The sequence below is a fragment of the Rhipicephalus sanguineus genome, chromosome 11 (assembly GCF_013339695.2).
Source record: "Rhipicephalus sanguineus isolate Rsan-2018 chromosome 11, BIME_Rsan_1.4, whole genome shotgun sequence".
Classification (NCBI taxonomy): domain Eukaryota; kingdom Metazoa; phylum Arthropoda; class Arachnida; order Ixodida; family Ixodidae; genus Rhipicephalus; species Rhipicephalus sanguineus.
The window spans coordinates 66,396,296-66,419,463 of NC_051186.1; the positions used below are offsets into that span (position 1 = coordinate 66,396,296).

The window sequence follows — 23,168 nt, forward strand, 5'->3', positions numbered from 1 at the left end:
TTCATCGCAGCGCCACACAGCCCTACTGAGTCAATGTATGAAGCAGATTTCGCCCCCCCCCCCTTAGGTGATTAGGGGGACGCCCTCCCCCCTGCCTCGCCTGTGCGCACGCCTATATATGCTTTCAACTCCGTCCCTAAAGAAAAAGGAAGACAACGGTGACACAGAAGCTTGTGTTTACGAAAAGGGTTCGACTTAAATTAAGGACAATGCAGCGAGCCAGTATAGGCCCTGGTACAGTATACAGTGCAGTACCCCGGTGGTACAGTATAGGCCCCAAGGTTTGTTTGAATATTCGAACTGAAAACTCAGCGCTGCTAGTTTCGATTTCGGTTTCAGTTGCCTTCTACTTCCATCTTCACTCCCCAGAGGCCGCTAGCGTCCAACATGGCTGCCGCTGGCTGCGCTCTCCAGTCAATCGCGTCGCGAAAATTCGTGGTTTCGTTGTAGCTTCCGCGAAAAAGCAGCGTGTGATCGGCACCGTTTTGGAGCTGCCTCTCAGACTGTGTGTTCTGCAACGTTGAAACGTCACCGTGACAGCCATGGACTCCGCGGAGGAAGTTCAGGTCAGTCGCTCCGTTCCGTCGGAAGAAACGCGTCGTTTTTCCGTGCCACCGCCTATGTGGGATTCGATTCCTCAGCGCTCTTGCTTGCTCTCTCGAAACAAAACAGAGATTTTGATTGTGTGTCGGTGCTAAACTATCGCGGTGGGAAACGCCGCCACCAACCTGAAACGGCTCGCCCGTTCGCCGCGTCGTATTTTATCTGGGACACCGACTCCAAGAGAAAAGAAAAATGCCAGTGCGGTAGAATTTTTCTCGGGAATGGGAGCAGCGGTTTACGGGAAGGCGTGTGAAACCGAGACGTCTGTGTAGTTGTACAAACGCAGACAATAGTCGCGCGAAAGCGAGCTTTTACGCCTGAAGACAACTTCCGGCATCTAAAATGTAAACGTCGAACGCTTTCGGATCGGGGTTCGCGTAAGACTCCTGGCGGCCCGGTTAACAAAAACGAAATCACGCCTCGCGTTGGGAGAGAATTCTTGAGACGTAAACGATCTCCGACACATCGCGTAACCTGGCCGATGAGGATACGTAGGTTTGCTTCATACGATGAATGGGTGGCGCCCAAAGCGGCACTGTAAATATATCATCCCGCGAGCACCTTGTAGAGATGGAGTGGCATTCCCTGGCGCACGAATCACTCATTGAAACGTTAAATTTTATTTATGTCTCTGTAGCAGTCGTAGCGTGCGTTTGTACCGCGTCATTTTATCGCTAGTTGATTTACTAGACGACCAGTGATCCGCAGCAGGTTGCGGTGTCACGAAAAAATAAAATCGCAAATCGAGTGAAACGCGCATGATGTCCGTAGTTGCAGAGTTGCGGATTGGACTCATACATCTTACGCGATAAATTAATCAGAAGCTGGTAAACTAAATGAATAGTATTGAATTCTTTGGCTGTAGTGGTCTAGAAGTGCATGAATAGCATTGTGATGACTGTGTCTTTGTGTGTGTGTGTGTGTGTGTGTCAAACAGTCTGTATTCCCAAAAATTCCAGTCATAACACTTATTTTGTGTTTTCTTTTTAACTTTTTTCTCATAGTACCCTGCATGTTTAGGAGCATTGGGTAGGAAGGTGTACAACCACTGGGGAAAAATCAAATTAACATTAAATTAAATAATATTTCTCTAAAGCAAGTTAAGTAACGCAGTGAATAGCGGTAGTATTGACATACAAAGTTCAAGCCTATGCTTGCTACTTGAGAACCAAAACGTAGAGGAGCAAGCATTTGCAACAGGATGATGCATGTAGTACCTGCTGCAGCAAAAGATGAATAAGGTCATATGAATAGAATGCCAGAATATTCCTTCAGAAAGAGCCCCAGGGAATCTCCTCTTCCATGAGTGCTGGGGTACAAAGCGAATGCGATCAATCAAAGGTCAGCATTCAAGATGAGCAAAAGGATGTTTTCGAGTATTCATTGAAAAAGAAACACCGACGACGTCGATAAGCTCAAGATGCAACGGTCATAGATAAATACCAAGTCCTCGATAAAGAGGAGATATCAAGGAGCCATTGGCAAAATGCTGGACTGCAATGGATGTAGTAACAACCTAATTACCTCAAGCATACCAGGTTACGTTCGTTACCACCCTGTTTTTAAGAGGCTGCCAGTTGCACTGATCATTACCAAGACAAGATGAAGTTTCAAGTGAAGGAGTACACTAGAAGGTGCTGTTTAGTCTGATTCTGAGTCCACCTTCTAGGATATAAGGGAAAAATGAAGGTACAAGAACGATATTTCGACTCTTAACACTTGACTCATAAGCTTTTGTGGAAAGTGATTCAATACTAGGGCAAGCCTCGCTTTCTCACAGCACCATATGTTAACGAATGAACGTTAGAGACTGATATTTAAGTACTAGTAGTAATTTCATATTTTTATTCTGAAGGAAGGTTCCACTTACACTGCATAATCAGAAATGATTTTAACAGATTAATAACAAAGCGCTGAATGCCCATTCACGTAGTATTATTGGGCCATGCTTCAAGGCGTTATAACTTCAGTTGAGTTGGGGTGTAGCACATTTGCACGACTCAATTTGTTGTTGAATGAATACTCTCAATCCCAACGTTAGACGCCGCAGCTGCACGTGAGGCAAACGTTTCGAGGATAAATTTATGTCGAAGCTAAAATTGGGACCATGCATGTTCTCAGTGTCGTTTTTTTATTTTCTGTCCGCTAAGTAAGTTTCGTTGTGATATTACACTGTATTTGTTTAGCACATACTGCTGTCACCTCTCAAGAATCTTAGTTGGATGGTACAGAGCTTATTGCATAATGGGAAATACGTAGGTTGCTACAAGATATGGATAGACTACGTTGTAGACGCAACGTACAGGTAACCTGCATGCAGTTCAGTCACTGGTAAATTTATGCTCTAATTATGCGAATGACAATGAGTGCAATCTCCCACAAAAACTAGCTGCACTTAGTATGGCTGTTATCACCACAGTGTTCAGTGTAACCAAAGGCACAATACTTCGGATATAGTTGCACTGAGAAAGGTTCTGAGGTCATGTACACCTAAGCGCACGTTTTATGTGCACACCATATTGACTGGAGCTGTAGATTTTTTGAGTCGTTCGTGTCAGGTTACTGTTGAGTGTGGTGTGATGTTCGCCTCAAATTACTTGACGCAAGTCTTCAGCCTGGTCTCTGTCCCCTCTCTCCCTTTCCTGTCTGTCCAGTGTGTCGACTGTCTTCTTGCGAGGTGAGAACTTCGCGCGAGCTTTTGCATACCCACCTCGCTTTGATTCTTTGGTGGTCCCTGTGTCCTTCTGTCCTGCGCCTCTACGTTCCTCGCTTTATCCGCACCCTCCTCACCTCCTGCTCTGCTTCTGGTGGTGGGAATCACTACGCTTCTGCGGTACCGCCCAGAACTATCTGGTACAACTCATCACACAGTAAGTATGTGGCACGGGAGATGTTTTGGGCTTGCTGCATGATGTGTTGTTGCATATCTGTTGAACTTGGCTTCTATTGCTCTCTTTGTTTCTTTGTTATGCAATTGTTTAATTTCTCTTGCCACTTTGTTTATTGTGTTCCTTTGGAACAGTGCACTCCATTATCTCTCTTGTAGTACTCTCTTTCTTTTTATATAATTGTTGTGTCCTTTTCACTTGTGGCTGCACTGGTTACATAATGATACAACTGACTGTTCTGCGATATCTATTCTGCATGGAGCTTCAGTTTGTGTTCTGAATGTTTTGCATTTCAAAATAATACTTTGATGTGCCTGTTTACTGTGTCTAGAAGCTTTCTCAACTTGAAAGCGTGCGGTAAAGTGAGCAGAGTGTTGCAGTTGTTCTTTTGCTTACAACATCAGATCCTGCTTCACATGCAACTCTGATAATTATGATATTCATGAAGAATGAGGCTTGGCAGTGTTATATAGAACAGGAACCGCCTTTCTGCAAAACTTATAAAGATGCCGCTTTGGTAATGTTTTTTTGAACCTGTGTCATAACAGCCCTGCATGGAACAACGGGATTCACGATTAAGCTTGTGTTTACGCTCAAGCAGACGTTATGGCCAGCAAGAGCAATTTCAGTTCCTATGCCCAACATCATATAAACAAGGTGTTAATGTTATGGTGACTTTACAGTTGTTATGTTGAGAAAAACAAATTTCTTTAAGTAAATGCTGTGAATGCAGTTAAAAGACAGAACTGCTTAACACTCTCCACAATTGAACCATGTTTGATCGATCACTACAAGTACATGTCAAATACCTCAAGTCATGCATCTTCTGTCGTCTTCTTGTGCACATTAAGTTGAACGGTAAGTTTACGGTCTCTCATTTGCAGTCAAATGCAACCTGGAAAATGTCTCAACGCTTAGTAATCTTACTGTCACTGGTTCTCAACGATATCGGCACTACTTTGTGCAGGATTGTTAGATCATTATACTCTGATAAGGAATGATGCCAATGAAATGAGCTTGAAATACCTCAAGATTGCTTTGCTGTCCAGGATGAAAAATTGACACAAAGAACATATACATTCATGTACATACATATACCTTCCTATACTAGTGCGTGTTTTAGTAAACAAGAGAGAATTTTACCAGAACAAATCCAACGTAAGGTCACATAGTTGATACGAAGGTCGCGGGATCAAATCTCGGCCGCGACAGCCGCATTTCAACGAGGGCGATATGCTAGAGGCCCGTGTACTTAGATTTAGGTGCACGTTAAAGAACACTGAAGGGCCAAAATTTCCGGAGGCCTCCACTATGGCATCTTTCATAATCACATCATCGTTTTTGGACGTAAAACCCCAACAATACTTTTTCACCTTGTCCGTATACTATCCTCAAGATGTGGCTATGCACATTCACCCATGTAATTAGATTAATAAATTGGTTTTCAATGTTCCTAAAGACTGGTTGGCCTACTCTCACTCCTCAATGGTATTGGATCTCCGGTGTTTGCTTGTTCAGGGGAGGTTATTACAAAATGATTGTCCATTGAAAAAGGGCATTGAAACTTTGAATTTTCTGCCGTGTCTGAATATGCTGCAGATTTGAAACATTTCACAGAGAATTCCCATACATACCCTATGGAGCAGAATGTTAGGGACCAATGGTTCAGGGATTTATTTATTTATTTATTTGATTTGCATACATACAAGCACAAGGACACAGAGAAAAGAGGGAGAGAGCAAGCTGGCAACTGCCACCAGAAGGGGCACAACGCCTGCCTGCTCTATGATTGCATTTTCAATGCAGCCTAGGTGTGCGTTCCTAGATCAAGCTAAACAGCCTATGTGCCCAAACAAGACGAAAGTTCAGAGGAAGATGGAGGCCTGAAGAGGTCTGAAAGGACAGACGCCAGTGACAGCAAGGAGAGATGTCTTTTTCAGGACCCTGGATAGCTGCCTTCGTCAGGGCTCTGAAGAAAACTCCCCTTCCTGAAGCATTGGCCCAGGTGACATTCCTTACTGAGTGACTTCTTTCGGCCAATGTGCGCGTGTTCTTCAGCTAGCACAATAGTAGAGCGCTTTAGAATTGGGTTCGTAGGGTTTTCTTTGCCTGGGTATGTACGCTATTTTCGAAATACAGCGTGCATACCCAGGAGGTTAGCGTATGACGTACGCACAGTGCCGACAAGTGCTGATGCAATGCTTTGGGCACGTTGGGTACCCTTTTCCAAGCTGCCCAATTTATTCAAGCAATTCTGTGTTGCTCTGCGGAGCCGTACTAGAAAACATTGAATAGTTTAACAAAATTTGTTGCTTAACTAGTTGGTTCATAGTCTTAAATACTAGATAGTGCAGATTCGACACAGGGCCAAGAAAGAAAGAACACAGGACAAGTGCTACTTGCAACTAAGCTTTATTAAGTAAGGAAGCTTTATAAGCAGGTTATGTTAGGGAAGCTTTTCTTAATAAAGCTTAATTGCGAGTAGCGCGTTTCTTACGCTTCAGTGTTCTTTCTTGGTGCTATGCCGAATCTGCGCTATCCAGTATTTAAGTAATTTCGTTGTTCTTTGCGGATGTTGACACGGCCTCCAAACTCTTGGCCGCGACTGTACACGTTCGTCGAACTGTCTTTTCCCTCGGAAGATCGGCTTGGTTGCCAACGCCCAGCGCGCGTTATCAACCGTCTCTTACTATTATACGACGGTTACTTTCGTCGTTAAAAGACGGCATCGCGTCGCTCCCGTTGCTTCGATCGCTCGCAACTGTTTTTCCCGTTGCAGCTGCTGCAGCGGGCGTCGTTTTTCGTGCCGCGTCGAATATCGCCCGGTGCGATCGTGCGAATCGTGTGAATGGGAAAACGTGCGGGGTTTCGCCGATATGGGAAACTTATGAGAAAAAAAGGAAGAAATAAAGAACGCAGCAATGCGGAAAGGAACACTAAACCCGCTGGCCTCCTATTGGAACGGGTCCGTAACCGCGGCGGTTGTGGAGGCGCCGTGTATTATTTGTTGCATTTATCTCTAGTCTCTTTCATTTAGTTTTTTTTTTTGTTCTTCCGTAGTTGCGGTCCGCATAACTTACTTTTGATTCTGGGACCGCGCTTGCTTCCAAGAGCGATAAAACGCGTCGCGCGACTTTGTTTACGGTTACAAGGAACCAAAGAAGTAGGTAATAAAGAAAAACGTGGCTGGCGGCGGTTGTTTAAAGGGGGCTAAAGCGTCTGCCGCCTTGCATACATCTTGCCGTTTCCGTTTAGGTTGGAATGGACACCCCCCATCCTTTCTCTTATTTTCTTCTGTTTTTTTTTCTTTTTCTTTCCTTTTTTTTTTTTTCGTAATGGCGCGTCTGGTGGCGTCGTTGCGCTCTGGGATCGAATTAAAAATAGGTTTATTGGCGCGGGGGAAAAGGTGTATTCGGAGAACACGACGCGCAGGACCAATTTCTTGTTCCTCGATTTCCATTATAGATTACGCTCGGAAACTTTTTTTTTCTTCTTCTTCTTGGATGGGTGGCCCTAGTCGCCTCGTTCGTTATGTTTTTGCTTGATCGTCCGGCAGTACAAGGATGCACTTGTATATACACTCAGCGCGCAGCACTCTTAATTCCAGCTGCTAGATTAAGAGTTTTTACGAGGAAGAGAGGGAATGCATGAAAAGCCGGGAGTTTTCCTAGACTCTGTCCTGTTTGCTACCCTATACCCGTGGGAGGGGAACGAGGGGCACAAAGAGTGCGTGAGGAGAGCATGAGTGCATACAATTAACAGCACACACGCCCAGTGCTGCGTATCTACAGGCGGTCACATAGAGTATTGACACGAATTTTAGGAAACTTCGTGTTGTTGCTTTAACTTAAAACAGTGGTGTCCAGAATTAAATGGAGTATCGTGGTGATTCGGGACACAAATTGTCAATACCACGACCATAAAAATCCATTTTCGGTTTCTATATCGATGGAGCGGTTGCGCAGTCTGACGTTGGTGTAAGTCACGTGGGGACGCTAACTCGTGACGCACTTGCAGCCACTCTGTCGTTTGCTGTAAGTTACATGTGGGTGCACGTAAACATGCAACGATGAGTGAATGGTCGTCCAGCGACCCCGACAGCGGTTTCGGCAACTGTGTTGACTCGTCGTGATAATGGCCATTGCGGTGGAGCTGGCTTGCAGATTCTGGGCGACGAAAACTTTAAAACCAAACTAACATAGGGGGTGGAACAATACAACCGAATGTAAATGGCAGTGTAACTTAATGCGCTTTTCCCACACTGCTACGCGCTATGTCTTGCAAGAAGTCCGGTACCCGATTGTTTGACTTAACCGAAGGTTGCAGGTTTGGTCCCTGCCGGCGGCAAGTTGTCTTTTCGTCCGTATCACTTTCTTCAGGGAAGCTGTTGAAGCTGGCAGTAAAACGTCCGTTAACAAAAAACACCTCTGCGCCGTTGTCATAGCAACCGCTAGAGTTACTGTATATGTTATATACAGTAACTACGGGAGTATGCACTGAAACTCAGCCGCAATGTGACGCTGCGGTGCGCCGGGCCGGGTGCCATTTTTGAGGTCGTCACGCAGCAGACGACCCACGCTTGTTACTGTGTTTACTGTGTTTATGCGATGGGTGTTGCGTGGCGTTCCCCAACCTTCCGTGTCCTCGTGCATTGCATTTACAATACCGCGGCGTTGGAAGCTCCCTCTACTACTGCGTGCTGCATGGACTTGTAAAAGTGCCTTACAAAATAATAATAGCGGCAAATGAATTTCCCTCGAATTGCGCTCGCATTCAATAGAACGTCGATTAAAATGGTTTCGAATGCCTCGCATTATTAAGGCGAAAGCCTCAGGTGCCTCATCAAACGCGAAAATTGATCGTCGGCGTCTTCGAGACCTGACAGTACTTCGCGAGAGACCGGCGTCGACACGAGTGCTGCAATACAATCATCACGCGATCACGGCACCATATGACGTCATAACGACGTCACAGATCGCCAACATTTGTAACGTGATCATGACGTCACCGCGACGTCATATAATGTGACGTCGCGCGATGATGTCATCACATATGACATCGTCGCTTGGTGGAAGGTGGGCCGATCACGGAGGCAGTGCACAACCAGGCGAGGTGCAGGAAGCTTGCAATGCCTCCAATCTTGGAGGCAACGCAATATACCGACTGAGACGAAAAATAAGATGGCTTTCGCCTTCAAATAGTCTTAAGTTATTGCGTAACGCACCGTGTGAGTTTTACTCCAGTGTTTTTATTATTATTATTATTATTATTATTATTATTATTATTATTATTATTATTATTATTATTATTATTATTATTATTGTTGTTGTTGTTGTTGTTGTTGCGGGTCGGCCCGCTATTTCTCTATATCACTAGGATCGGTACACATGTAGCCTTTCTAACGCGAAAGCGTTAAAGAGCTCGTTTAGCAGAAATTCCGGCGTCGCTGTCGGCGTCGTTGGTTGTGAGCGAAAAATCATCATCTTGTCCGTGACCGAAAAATCCAGAAAGATGCAAAGAAAATAAATAATAGAGATCTTCGGTTCGAGTAAGAATGGAACTCAGGCCGTCTGCGTGGCAAGCAGTTGTTCTACCACAGAGCCACGATATAGTGCTTGAAACTGCTTCGCAAAAAAAAAAAAGAAAGAAAAAAGAACGCTATATCAATGTCCTGTAGTGGGAGGAGTCCCCTTAACCCATGTGATATTGCATGGCAGAAGCGTAGAATCGCGCCAGGCGTGAACACGTGTGAACTGCGCGACGAGTAGTTGTTTTAAAGGCCCACCCATTACAAAACCATCACACATATTGAATCATCATCTGCTGCAAAAGCATCAACAAAGTGAGCAGCTGCTTAGTTTCGCATGTTGCCATACGGACCCGTAGTGGGCCCTTCGCTGATTAGCAAAAGGATAAATTATGTCGTAGTGGGCACTTACAACATATTACTATTTCTTGGCGTTGCATGGGTTTCGAAATTAAAACTGTTGAACGCACCTTAGTGAAATTATAGGCCCCGGCTATCTTCCGGCTGTCTTTTCGAACTCGCATTTCAAGTCAGAGTTAACCCTCCTTTTATACGTTGTATATCTCTTAGCCTTCGATTCACTTCGACGACGTTAGAGGCGGCGATTAACACTTTATAGTACGGATATTATTAATATTTCTCCTTTCGGTTTACTGACAACACAGAGCGTCTCGATAGCGCGAGCTTCCAAGTAGTCCAAGGTGAGCACGATAACAGACTATACATATATATGTACGTCAGAAAATCTGAGAATACTGATATCGAGGGCTGGTAAGAGAGAGTCGGTGAGCACGGCTGTTTCCTTTCTTGCTGTTTTTAAACGTATATATATTATATCTTTTTTTTTATCTCACTTGCTTTTGTATCGAGACTCGCGCTTCAAATCTATGGGCCTGTCTTTACAGCACGTTCGACCCCAAACCGCTTGCTCGCCTATGTGTTCTTAAAGAGCACGCTTGTTTCACGGCCGTCGATCTATAATTCTTTGCATGCACGCCCCGCTGCGTTCCAATCGTTTCCTCGTGTCCAGTCCTCACAGTTTGATCCGTAAGGCCGTGACCGCGTGAACGTATATATAGAAACAGAATTCGGAGACGTGTATATTTCTCCTGAAAAAAAAAAAGATAATAATTAACGAGTGAAATGTTCCAAGAAACGCATTATATGTGTGTCCGTGGAACGAGGAAAAGTTTGTTTTGCCTTATGTTGTCTATGTATGTTCGCATCGCTCTTGCGGTGAACGTTTCGTGCTTGTATAATTCGGCTGGTATACGCGCGTGTTTGTTGGATATTCCTCGGTATATCGACTTGAAAAAAGTTTCCTTGTATGTGCTCGTTCCGCTTTTGCTGTAACGTTTCGTGAGTGGATATCGCAGGTGCGCGTTCGTTTAAAACTGTGCCGGTCGCTTTCATCTTCGCGATCCGCCGCGCGAAAGAAGTGCATTTTGGACGCAAATATTTGCTTCTTTCTGTTTTTCGGGCAGCTGGGTCATCGATTTTTTTGAAAGTCGCAAGCAAGCTGAACTGTTGTGCGTTATATGTTTGCTTAACACACTGATAGGTGTTCTTAACTACATTTTTTTGTAAGCAATGTCTCCCAGCAATGTCTCGCACCCGCTTCTTGTATGATGATGCGCGTGATAACATCTGACCGAATTTAGTTTGACTCAAACAAAACCCTTCTCTAGGTGGGTACCATGTTTACTCGCCTTCTATAGCAGCACTGACCTAACGTTGCCTTTCTATTTGCCAGTGTCGCCATGCACAGTCTATACGCTGTTGTAGCAGCGATATTGTCTTACATACAGTCGTTACGGTGCTCGGCTGCTGACCCTTAGGTCGCTGGTTCGATCCCGGCCGCGGCAGTCGCATTTCGATGGAGGCGAAATGCTAGTAGACTTAAGCGCACGTTAAAGAACACCAAATAGTCAAAATTTCTGGAGCCCCCCACTACGGCGTCCCTTATAATCATACGGGGGTTTCGGGACATAAAACCCGAGATATTATTATTACTGTCTTGGTTCAGCCTCACTATAGTCGGATACAGCTTAAGAAGGCAGAAGAGGGCCCGTCCAGAGATAGTTTCATACTATAAAACCTAAAGGGGAATGTGGCGCTAGTGTCTATGCGGGGCTCCTCGAGCGGCGCTTCAACCACCATGGGAATGATGGGAAGTATACAGGTTTCGGATCTTCTTCGGATGGCTTTCTTTCCTGAGATTCGCGGCGCTCGTTCCGCGAAATTAAGCCAAATTGATATGAACTTATTTTCAATGAATACTTGCTTGATACTTCCGCGCGTAAAACTTACTGTAGAAAGTTTTGCGTGACCGTGAGAGTGAAATGAAACCGGGACATATTCAGGCAGTAGGCTAACCCTTCCCCCCCCCCACCCCCCCACCCCGAAATTTTTCGATTTTGCGTGCCTACATATATTACACACTCACACAAACACGCACGAACATGCGTAAAGGCTGTGTTAACCCCCTCCCGCGAAAAAAAATTCTGCCTACGCCCCGGCCGCGAGCTCGCTGTCGGTGGTCGTAGGCCCCATAGCCTGACTTCAACCGCACGCGGGCATGTGCTTTTCGACCGAAACAAACGGCAAAGAGCTAGCTTGTGTGTACAATACTCGCGACGGTGACGCAAGGCGAACCGAACAAGGACCAACGGTATAACTCGTCCATTACACGCTCCTCGCCCGGCCGTGCCCGCTGAATAGAAAAAGGGCGGCCGGATGGAAATGAACAAAAAAAAGAGTGGAAGGGCGAGCGTATACAACGGGGTCACGATCTCTGCTGGAACGGGGTCAAAAAAGGTCACTTGTCTTTTTTTTTTCTTTCTTTTTTCATGCAAAATAGCGGTCTTTTGACGGTCGTGGCTCGTGCGGGAATGTGTCAAAGCGGGACCGCGCCGTGCCGGGCAGCATATATTCACGTCCCTGGCTCCAGCTGCATGCAGCGACGACGGCGCATGCGCAGAACGGCGAGCGCGTAGCCGCGCTTTTCGAAATTAAAAACGATAGTATTAATAATTATTGGGTTTTTACGTCCCAAAACAAAATATGATTAAGAGAGACGCCGTAGTGGAGGGCTCCGGAAATATTGACCACCTGGGGGTTCTTTAACGTGCCCCTATATATATGGACTGACCTCTAGCATTTCGCGGCCATCGAAGTGCGGCCGCGGCTGCCGGGTTTCGATCCCGCGACCTTCGGGTCGGCGGTCAAGCACCGAAATTTAAAACGAGCTTCACTTAGTAGTTCAATGCACGGTTTGTCTCCGTTCCAAGTTATTGCGTTCAGCGCTTCGCGAAATTGCGGGGATGCGTTTTCGCGTGCCGAATGCACGTAGAGAGTGCACGTGACAACGCGTGGAATACCAATTACCCACGTTATTAAATCGCTTACGTGCGTCTTATAAATTCCGGTCGCATACTTTCTATGATAACCATATGATCGAATCCATCTCGACACGCCACTGTGATGCGTTTGCTTTGAGGCGTTTTGTAACACTTCTAACACTTTGTAAACAATATTACATTGTGCGATATGACTGCTAATGGTTTATTTTCGCTTTGTGTGAATGCTTGCGTCTAAGATCAGATGAAAAAAATATGGGGTGTCGCTAGAGCCATCGTTTCGACAAGTAGTTCTGTCTTCTTCAAGGCAGCTGCCTTCTTCAGCTGCCTTGAAGAGGACAAGACCACTTGTCGGAAGGTCAGTATTAGCGACACCGCCTGTTCGAAGATTTTTAATCTCTTGAAGACTCCATCTTCTCCTGAACTTCTGTTTCGATCTTCTTTCCATCTTGTGATGCATCAGCACGTTCATCGGCCTGCATTCCAAACTGCAATTAGAGGAGCAGGGGCCTTTTGTCTGGCTGTATAGCCTTTAGCCTCTGCTCCCGCACCCGTAATCATTCAGGACAAATAAACGTCACGAGAACAGAGAAGATCTCGCTCACTATATAGTGTTCATTGCTGAGCGGCGAACGTGTGCGCACGGTGCTCGGAACGAGCTACCATTCTACTGATTGTGGGCTGATTATCATCCGCCACGGTGGTCTAGTGGTTATGGTGCTTGACTGCTGACCCGAAGGTCGCGGGATCGAATCCCGGCCGCGGCGGCCGCATTTTCGTTGGAGGCGGAAATGCTTGAGGCCCGTGTACTTATATTTAAATGCTCGTTAAAGAACACCACATGGTCAAAATTTCCGGAGCCCTCCACAACGGCGTCTCTTAATTTATAATCAAATCGTGGTTTTGGGACGTTAAACCCCAACAGTTATGGGCTGGTTATGCCTCGAGTCGCGCTGCACATAACTGCAGTCGTAGATACCAACAGCGCTCGCATATATCACCGGGACGGCGCGCACTCGTTCTAGACAAAACGGCACTGAAAAATTGACTACAAAAGGCTCGGGAATGGCCACGCACTTAGCGTTTGTGGGACAGACGATAATGGAAAAGAGAGAGAGAGGGAAAGAAAGAGGTATAGGCTTACGCCGTGGTTGCAAGCTCAGTGAGTAATAAGCTAGATCCAGGTTGCAAGAACGTTTAAAAAGAACAAGCCGGTTTTTTAGTTCGGCGAAGACGACCGTCCCTAATTGCAAAGTCATGTTACTGCGCTCTTTGAAGCGCCGACTGCAGCGCATACTGGTCGCGACTAATGAGCTATAGCTCGCTGTTTGAAAGCGTGGGCCAATGTCCTGAAGCCGCGACGAGCGCTTGACGGTTTCGCAGAACCCATAGACTTGCGACACACCGTGCCATCGAGTCTGGGGCTGTGCGCACCCTCCAGCGCGCATACACTTTGGCGAAAGAGTGTGCGTACTCATATTCGCGAGAATTAATGCTTGTCACTTTTGCTGTCATATAGAATGCTTTTTTTTTATTACAGTGGATACCTGTAAATATTCATTACTACCAGTTATGTGCTGTGTGACCCCCCTCTGTAATGCCTTATGACGCTGAGTACTGTGTTAAATAAATAAATAAATAAATAAATAAATAAATAAATAAATAAATAAATAAATAAATAAATAAATAAATAAATAAATAAATAAATAAATAAATTAGAGGTATAGAGATTAACCAGATGCACCTCCTGTTCGCTGCCATGTACTGCACCAATGCTAACGTATACGGAGCTGAAACTTGATGCAACAATAATATAATTTCTGGGGTTTTACGTGTCAAAAACCACGACACGATCATAAAGCACGCCGTATAGTGGAGCACGCTGGGTTAATATTAGGGGTGTGCGAATAGTGAAATTTCATCTCGGATTGAATTCGAATCGAATAGTGCCGAGTAGTGGCCGAAAATATCGAATCGAATATCGAAAAGTATCGAAGCGTGCACCGCCAGTTACGGCAAGAAAAAAAAAATCAAGGAAGCTACGGCGTGGTGACAGCTTGCGCGCTTGTTCGGGAGTCTTTTTTTTTCTTTTTTCCAGCTTTTATGGGCGTGCAACCATGTTGATAGAAGGGCCGCCATTCTAGTCAGCAGCGCCACTTTCCTAATGGGTGACAGAGAGTGGTACAGTAGATAGCTTTTTTTTCTCCTATGACCGTGCAATACGGCTCATCTGACAATGGTCACGTTATTGTGTTCCACCGCCATGGGTACTCTGGGCCCGAAAATATTCGGACGCCGATTAACAGCAGCGTTTTGATTGCGCGCCGAAACGATGGGAGCTTCTCATAGAACGGAGTTTCTGAACGAGTGGTCAGTGCGGCAGTGGCGACTGCGCAGCATGAACAAATTTTCGCATCTGAAACCAATCATCAAGGGTTTCGCGGGCCAAAGTCGGGATGTTTTACGGCCCTTGTGGCATATGCGACCGAACTATGCAACAAGTCCGGAAGCGAAGTTGAGAAGGGCTTGCCACTTGTCTTTCTTTTTTAAAGACTATAGTCTTTCTTGGGGAACTTAAACGCAGAAATTTTGGTCTATCTATCTATCTATCTATCTATCTATCTATCTATCTATCTATCTATCTATCTATCTATCTATCTATCTATCTATCTATCTATCTATCTATCTATCTATCTATCTATCTATCTATCTATCTATCTATCTATCTATCTATCTATCTATCTATCTGTCTGTCTGTCTGTCTGTCACCCGGCCAAAGTTGAACCACTTGCTTACCGCCCACCCATCTTGAACTGGTACGGCTGTTCATACTTGTGAACGTTGCCTATCAAAAAGTAAATATTACGCATATCTGAGGCGCAACATCACTAGGTAAGTATTAGGTGGTGTGTTCCTTTAACAGAAAATACATAGATACGTAATTATAAAAACCCTAGTTTCTTAAGCTGCGCTGAAAATGCCATGCTATGCGCGCCGACGAACGCCCTTTGCCACGGAGGAAGGAAACCCTCTGCACAAGCTCATGTTTCCCGACGTATTGCCAGATGGCGTCCATATCTCACGCAGCGCCTCCTCTATTGTCTGTGGTTCTTTAACGTGAACATAAATCTCAATACACGGTCATCTTGCATATGGGTGCTGAAACTTCTACGATAAGAAACTCGAGATAAGGGCTACGCAGTTCGCGGTGGAACGGAAAATTATATTCGTAACATTGCAAGAGAGAGAGAGAAAGTGAGAATGGCACGTACACTGGTAGGATTGCATATACTGTCGACTTTAGGTATACTACAGTGACGCCTTTGTTTGCCTTTCGCACCATCGACGCATCTGACCACGGTTGGAAAAATCTTGACTTTCGAAGTTGTACAGAAACTCAGTGGTGACGCGCAGGCCGCGGGATCGAATCCCGACCACGGCGGCCGCATTTTCGAGGGAGGCGAAAATTCTAGAGGCCCGTGTACTTAGATTTAGGTGCACGTTAAAGAACTTCAAAATTGCCGGAGCCCTCCACTACGGTGTCTCCGTAACTATATCTTGGTTTCGGGACGTTAAACCCCAACAATTATTATTAGAAAGTGAGTGGTGTTTCGTTACTGAGCTCGACGATGAGGGTTCGATTCCCAGGCTCGGCGCCCGAATATCGATCGGGGTCGAAATACGCAAAACACCATTGCGCATATACGTAGGTTTATGTGTATTTTAGAGGAACATCAGTTGGCCAAAAAAACTATACGGAGTCCCGCACTATGGCCTGTGCATCTTAATGATATCGTGGTTTTTGCGCGTAAAACACGATTTACGTAATTTCAATTTAACCGTGCGCTCCGACGTGCCTTGAATACATACGGAGGACTCGGGAAGTCACGCTTGCGACTGTGTTTTTCAAGCGAATATTTCTCTCCAATATTTTTTCCCTTCATTGTCTTTGCAATATCTTTTGTTTGTTAGTGTGTTTTCTTAGTCGCGATTCCTTCCTGAGTAACGTTCGGTATCGATAACATCCTAATGATCCTGGCCCGAATGGAAGAGGTGATTTAATCTTAGTCTGGTTTCGGTGCGGCACAGCTTAACAGGAAAGACCGGCTCCCACTTTATGGTCTCTAGTTGTACCCTGAGCAGTAAACAATAATAGTTATAATTAATTCTTACTAAGCAGCTATCTATTGGCATCATTATAGCGCTTCAAATATGCATGGGTCAGCGAGACGCGCCCAGCGCATGCAGGCATTATGAATGCTCGCGTGATTGCTCGGTCTATCGTTACGGCATGTTGTATTTATATCTATACAGCGTATTTTTATACTGTACCACGTGACGTTGTCAGTAAGTACGAGACAAGACGCCCATGCTGTGTGCATGCAAGGGTGCGCGGAAATGCAATTATCTCGACTCGCCTTGCGAGCGCCCGTGGCTCGCTTAATTTGTAGAGGGCCGCCTATATCCCGGAAGAGCGCCGACCCGCTTCCCATTGTGTTCGCGAACGCTTTGTTGATGTAGAGCCAGCTTTGAGCGTTATGTTTCCCGGTGTACGTTGTAGGCGCATGCGCAAATGTGCGTCAGTTCTCTTGAGGCCCGGGGATTGACTGTTTTCGAGAACTTACCCTACACGCTAAAATCATCATCATTGCATGCATTTAAACATATGAACTTCAACTTTTCATCTTGTATTATTAGGTTTTCAACAATGATTATTTCTTATATAAAAGTGTATGCGTAATTGACTTCGACAATGTTTGTAAATTCAGGTTTATATTTTATGATAACATTAACAAGAAATTGAGAAAAGGAGCGAGTCCCACATGGTTCTACTGTCTCAAGCTTAATGATGCGTCTTGACAGCCTCTGTAGACGGTATTTTCTTTTGGAGAGTACGGCTGATTTTCCGTATGCAGATATCGGTGCGTGCGTTTGCCTTCTCTTGGGATCCATTCGGTTACACTTAATGACCAACGGTTATCTTGCCTACGCGCTACATGCCCTGCCAATTTCTTCTTCTTGATTTCGACTATGATGTCCTTAACCCCCGTTTGTTCCCTGACCCACTCTGCTCTCTTCTCGCCCCTTAAGGTTACACCTATCACTTTACTTTTATGAAGGCGAAAATGCTTGAGGCCCGTGTGCTTAGATTTAGGTGCGCGTTAAAGAACCCCAGGCGGTCGAAATTTTCGGAGCCCTCCCCTGCGGCGTCCCTCATAATCATATCGTGGTTTTTGGACGTTAAACCCCAACAATTAAATTAACATTTTGCTTTCCATCGCTCGCTGCGTCGTCCTCAATTGAAGTTTAACGCTCTTTGTAAGTCTCCAGGTCTCTGCTCCGTAGGTAAGTACCGGTAAGATGCAGCTGTTATATACCTTCCTCTTGAGGGATAGTGGTAATTACCATTCATGATTTGATAATGCTTGCCGAATGAGCTCCATCCCCATCCTTATTCTTCTAGTTATTTCACTCTCATGGTTCGGCTCCGCGGTTACTACTTGTCCTAAGTAGACGTATTCCTTTACCACATCCAGTGTCCTCGCTACCTGTCTCTAATATCGCTATACAGTCCGAATATCAGCGTAAGAAAAAGCGTGGACGCGCCTCGTTCTCAAGCCAGGTATTCTAGTTCGCGCACTGCACGTAAGAGGGCGGTCACGATTTTTTACAGTAGGTCAGTTATATCTCGACTCTGGTCGGAGCGGCCGGCTCGCTTAATTTGTGGAAGGCCGCCTGTATCCCGGAAACGCGCAGGCGTGTTTTCCCAGTGTATTCCTAGCTACCGCTTCATATTTATGACGCGAGTGTGAGCGTGATATTGCCCGCTGTGTGCATTAGGCGCAGGCGCGTATGCATGTATGCATCACCTCGCGTGAGTTCTCCTTCCTTGAGGTTTCGTAGACCGAATAATTAGTGCATGGGCGAGGTATCTGTCACGCTTCTGCGGTAGACCTTTACGGCGTCAGATTTTATCGCAATGTGTAAGTTAGTGCTATTGATAGAATCTGGCTTTTGTGAATAATTTGTGTTGTTTATGCGCTCAGCCCACGTTCGCCAGTTTCACCGAATGCGCTTCAGGTGTGTTGCTGCGGAGAAAAGAGACGTGGAAGAAAATTTATGAAAAAAAATAATGTGTTCATTTAAATTGCGTGGATGCGATGTACATGTATCGAAGCACTCATACGTTACAGTCACCGCGAAAAAGAAAAGTAACACACATTGAAAAAGTTAATTTCGATGTTTCGGACCCAAACCGTGTCCAAACTTTGAAAATATATTTTTTTTTTTCAGAGTGGATTTGTTCAAATAAGACATGGAGGTCGGAGGTTCGATTTCGGGTGGCGTTGGCTGCAGTTTACCAACGTCTCATGTACCCAGCAGTGCCTGTGGTAGACCTTGTGTTACTGTGTGACATTAAACGTAGTCAATTAATCGATGCGGCCCATACAATAACTATTTCAAGGCCGCGTTATGTGTAAGTGTGGTCCGTTTATCAGGAACTGTTCGAACTATTTTTGAACCAACTCACAGGCCAACGCTGAACGTAACTAGCTTGCAAGCGAAAAGCTTTCAGGTCCCGGCACCTCTTTCCTCGTCATTATTTCTGTCCTTTAATCTGTTCTCCACTAATTTGCGCAGATGTGAATGTAACTGCTGCAAATAATTAGTGTGACCTTCTTAGTGAGGGACTGCTACGGTTTCTGTATATATGTACCTATGTGCTCTCTGGTTCTGCGCTTTGCCTGCCGTGCTTCTGGGTCGGTTCGATTTGCGTGAGCTTTCGACGCGCGGATAAGCCGATAATGGCTTAGGCGGCCGCAAACGCTTTTTGGAATCTGTATCTGAAGGCTGCTTTGATTCGCGTGGGAAACAGAAAACCTTGGTGGTTTTTGTTTTGCCGTTACCTGTTTGTTACTCTCGATATTTTTTCCCTCTGTCGTTTGGCTTCTCTGCACGGTGCAGTGTATACCGTATGCATTGTGACCGCTTAACTTTGCAGAACAAGAAACACATGAATTAAAGTTACACTGACCGAATATTATTGTGTGTGCCTCTCTCTCTCTCGTCTTGTAAGTAAGGTTTTCGATGTCATAACCCTTGAATAAATATCGCGTAGCGTCCTAACAGCTTTTATTGCGAGTCAGCCTTTTTCTTTTCTCAGGAGGTCATCTCTGACGTCATCCGCAAGTTGGTCACGTTGTAATAGAAAGAAAATTGCTACGTGCTGTAGAACAATTGCGATGTTTTAGACGACCGACCACTGTCCCGATTCATCGGTATGCCCAGCGCATGCTGGTGATTATGTGACTGGATGACGGCGTGCATTAAAAACTCACAGCGTTACCTAAGTATTCGCCTAGGATGATTCGAAGGTGATAGCCATCTTGTTTTTCTTCTCTCTGGGTTGCGTTGATCGCGCCGCCCCAAAAGCTTTCTGTACCTCACAGGCCTCCGGAATTGGTCCATCCAATCCATGACCAAACGTGTCGTGCAAAGACATCATGTGACGTCACTACGACGTCATGATAACGTCGCAAATTTTGGCCATATGTGACTGCATAATGACGTCGTGACGTGATGATGATTTTTTGGATCACTCGCGTTGACGGTTGATGAGGCATCTAAGGCGTTCGCCTTTAAAAAAATAGCAGTAACGTTCTTAGCGGTTCTTTAACAGGCTGTACTTTTAACAGGCTGTACAGAAGGGAAGCAAGTTGCCGCTTGCCGCAGTTTATAACTGCCTAGCTGTAAGATTGCTTGACACACAAACGGCCACCGCACAGAGGGTTAATGATTAAATCACTAACAAAACAAGCAGGAAAGATGGCTTACAGGATAGATCAGACCGACAAAAGACCAGAGGTCTTTGTACATGGTTCGTGACTATAGGTTATATTAAAAGGCACATCAAACCCAGCTTTCATCTTCCAGTGTCGCAGTTCATATAATCTTGAGAGAATGTCAGCAGCTATTGCTACACCTGCGAGTGCTACGTGGCGAGAAAACAATCGTTTTAATGGTGGTGGTCATGAGGTGTTATGTATATACTATTCATACCGGGTGGACTTGCCAAACATATATATGCTAATTGCGAGACTTTCGTGTTTGTCTAAAACCATCGTCGCAAAACAAAAGCACTCGCCCTCCTTTTGTTTTGTTTGTTTATTTCTTTTCTGCCCGCTGCCGAACGTTATCCGACTCCGTGGACTGGAACAGGGTCACTTTCGCAAGCGCATCTTCCTCCTTAAAAACGGGAGCGTAAAGTTTTCTTCAGTCCATTTTTTTTTTTGTTTCGTTTTCTTTCTCTTGCGATTCGTCTTTTGTTCGCTATCCGCGACGCCAACAAAGAAATCGAGGAACAACGGTTGCGCAGCGATAGACTATTGGCGGGCTCGAGGGGGAGGAGGAAGGAACAAAGAAAATGGCGATTAGGCTTAACCTAAATGTTTGTGTCAGGGTCGGCTCGGTAAGTTAACCAGAGAGGAGAACGACTGAAGCGCGACCGCGCGATCACGTGTGTGTGTGTGTGTGTGTGTGTGTGTGTGTGTGTGTGTGTGTGTGTGTGTGTGTGTGTGTGTGTGTGTGTGTGTGTGTGTGTGTGTGTGTGTGTGTGTGTGTGTGTGTGTGCGCGCGTTGTGAGCGTGTGCGTGTGTTGTGTGTGTGTGCACCCGTGTATCATGTGCGTGTGTTGTGTGTGTGATGTGTATGTATTGTGTGCGTGTGTGTGTTTTGTGTGTGTCTTAGCGAAGCGCGTATTTCGCGTGTCGTCTGTACTCGCGAAGACTGCGACACTGCATTCATTATACACGCTGCCGTAACTGCGTGTAAAGTAGACGACGCACGGCTAGCCGCGTATCGTCGTCTGCTCAGTTCTTTTCAAAATGGCCGCGTTTCTTCGCGTGACCCGCACACCATCGCAGGCGTAGATGCATGGATTGAGGTCCTGCGTGCGACTCCTTGTCGTCGTCGCGTAGCTCCAGTTGCAGGAGACAATAGGAATACCTCAGCGGGCTCGTCTTTTGAAAATGGAGCGTGCATGTGTATGTATACCTAAGTAAAACAGAGGGAAAAAACACAAACTGAACCGGTAGGAGGACAACGTGCGCGTGGGTCGGCTAGGAGACGACGCGTCTGAGCGGTATACACTTGCAGACGACGCGGTTTTGTCCGCGCTAAGCGAGCTCTTCGCAGAATAATGCCGCGCGTTTCGAGGCCATTATAATAATGTGGCACGCGCGACGTATCCTACAGAGCGCCCGCTGGCCACTGCAGCTTTTCGAAAATTGCGGAGAGGCAGTAGTGTATAGACACGCTTAAGACGGTGGGCCTATTAGACCCATAGCACGGAGCCAAGACTAATCGTTCGTCTGGAAAAATGGGAGCATGGCTCCGGCCAAATTTAGCGGACGACACTTTAGGTCACGTGCGCGGTGACGTACGTCGTTGTTCGTCGTTTGTTGTGCTGGCACTATCTAGACCAAGGCTTCCCCTAATTGGTTTCGCTTCTTGGTGTATAATGATCGCGTGGCGTCTAAAATTGACGACGTTTAAAAAGAAAAAAAGAACAAAATGTCGCACGCGCGGTCCTCGTTTGGCAACATCGAGCTGTGTAGCGTGTTTCTTTGACTCCGTTGTTCCTCTTTAGGCTTCGTTATTCGTTATGTTTCCCGATGAAACATGCATGTGACGGTGTGTAGCAAGTCTTTCAATAGTTAACCGTAAGTTGAGAAGTACGCTGTGATCGTTAACATATTGTACTCCACAGCTTTGTGTAGCGCTGTTTATGTAAACTTTTTCTACCGACAATTTCATCAGTACGTCTTTCTGAAGTTCAGTATACATTGACATATACCTTTGTAAGGTGGCGCTTGGAACCTTCAAATGCCTTCGTTATACAAGTCACTTTGTTGTAAACGTCGCGCAGGTAATTGCTTCATTGTACTCAGGTCGTGAGGAATTTATCGTTGTGCAAGTAGTTTCGTTGTATAAAGGCGCTCGTTGTCTAAGGACGGTTGATCGTATATACTTCAGGTGTAATTCGCTCAGAAGAATGACTCGTATTTCGAGGTTTAAAGGCATATGCTTCTGTCCGCCGAATTTCCGTTATGATGTAAGTGTCTTAATCGTTGTTCTTGTCCACGTCGAGTATGGTTTCGAGATTCCCGAGATTGCTTCCAAATATACTTCTTTATTCTCATTATACACTTCAACCACGAACAAGCAGCTTCGGTATAGTATAGCCAATAAACTACTTAAAGAAAAGCACCACATCGGAATAAGCTTACGTTTCCGTCGCCCTCCATGTTTTATTGATTTTATTGAACTCACACTTTAGTCTGCGATTGTGAAACAAGCAGAGGGCGCTTACATTCCGCGGTTGGCGGGAAACCTCAAATGCTCGATCGACCTCTTCGACTACTTGGTCTGACTCAACTGATTGATCTGCCTCCTCGACTACTTGATTCGTCTAAACTGATTGATCTGTCCACTGCTCGATCTCTCAGTCGATAATACAGTCACTCATAATACACACAGATAATACACACAGATAATACACACAGCACACTCACTCATAATACACACTCATAATACACACAGGCAATACAGTCACTAATACAGTCGATAATACATTGCCCAGTCGATAATACAGTCGACTGCGAAAAAAAAAAAAAAAGATTGCTTTCGCCTTCGAGTCGTCTTAGGGAAATGCGTTAGGGACTGCGTGACTTTTGATGTTTCCGTTTAGCGTCGCGTTATTGGTGCTAAAACTGAAACCGGCGTTGTTTG

The 23,168-nt window shown here is 45.5% G+C and overlaps 1 protein-coding gene across 3 annotated transcripts in view; it reads left to right on the forward strand.

The window, feature by feature from the left end:
* Window positions 1-395: 395 nt before the first annotated feature.
* LOC119373467 (putative FERM domain-containing protein FRMD8P1) overlaps window positions 396-23,168 on the forward strand; it is a 77,469-nt gene continuing 54,696 nt past the window's right edge. For all 3 annotated transcript variants that reach the window (XM_037643496.2, XM_037643497.2, XM_037643499.2), the window contains exon 1: window positions 396-566. In XM_037643496.2, coding sequence (XP_037499424.1) covers window positions 543-566 — 24 coding nt within the window. In that variant the 5' untranslated portion in view covers window positions 396-542. The remainder of the gene's footprint in view (window positions 567-23,168) is intronic.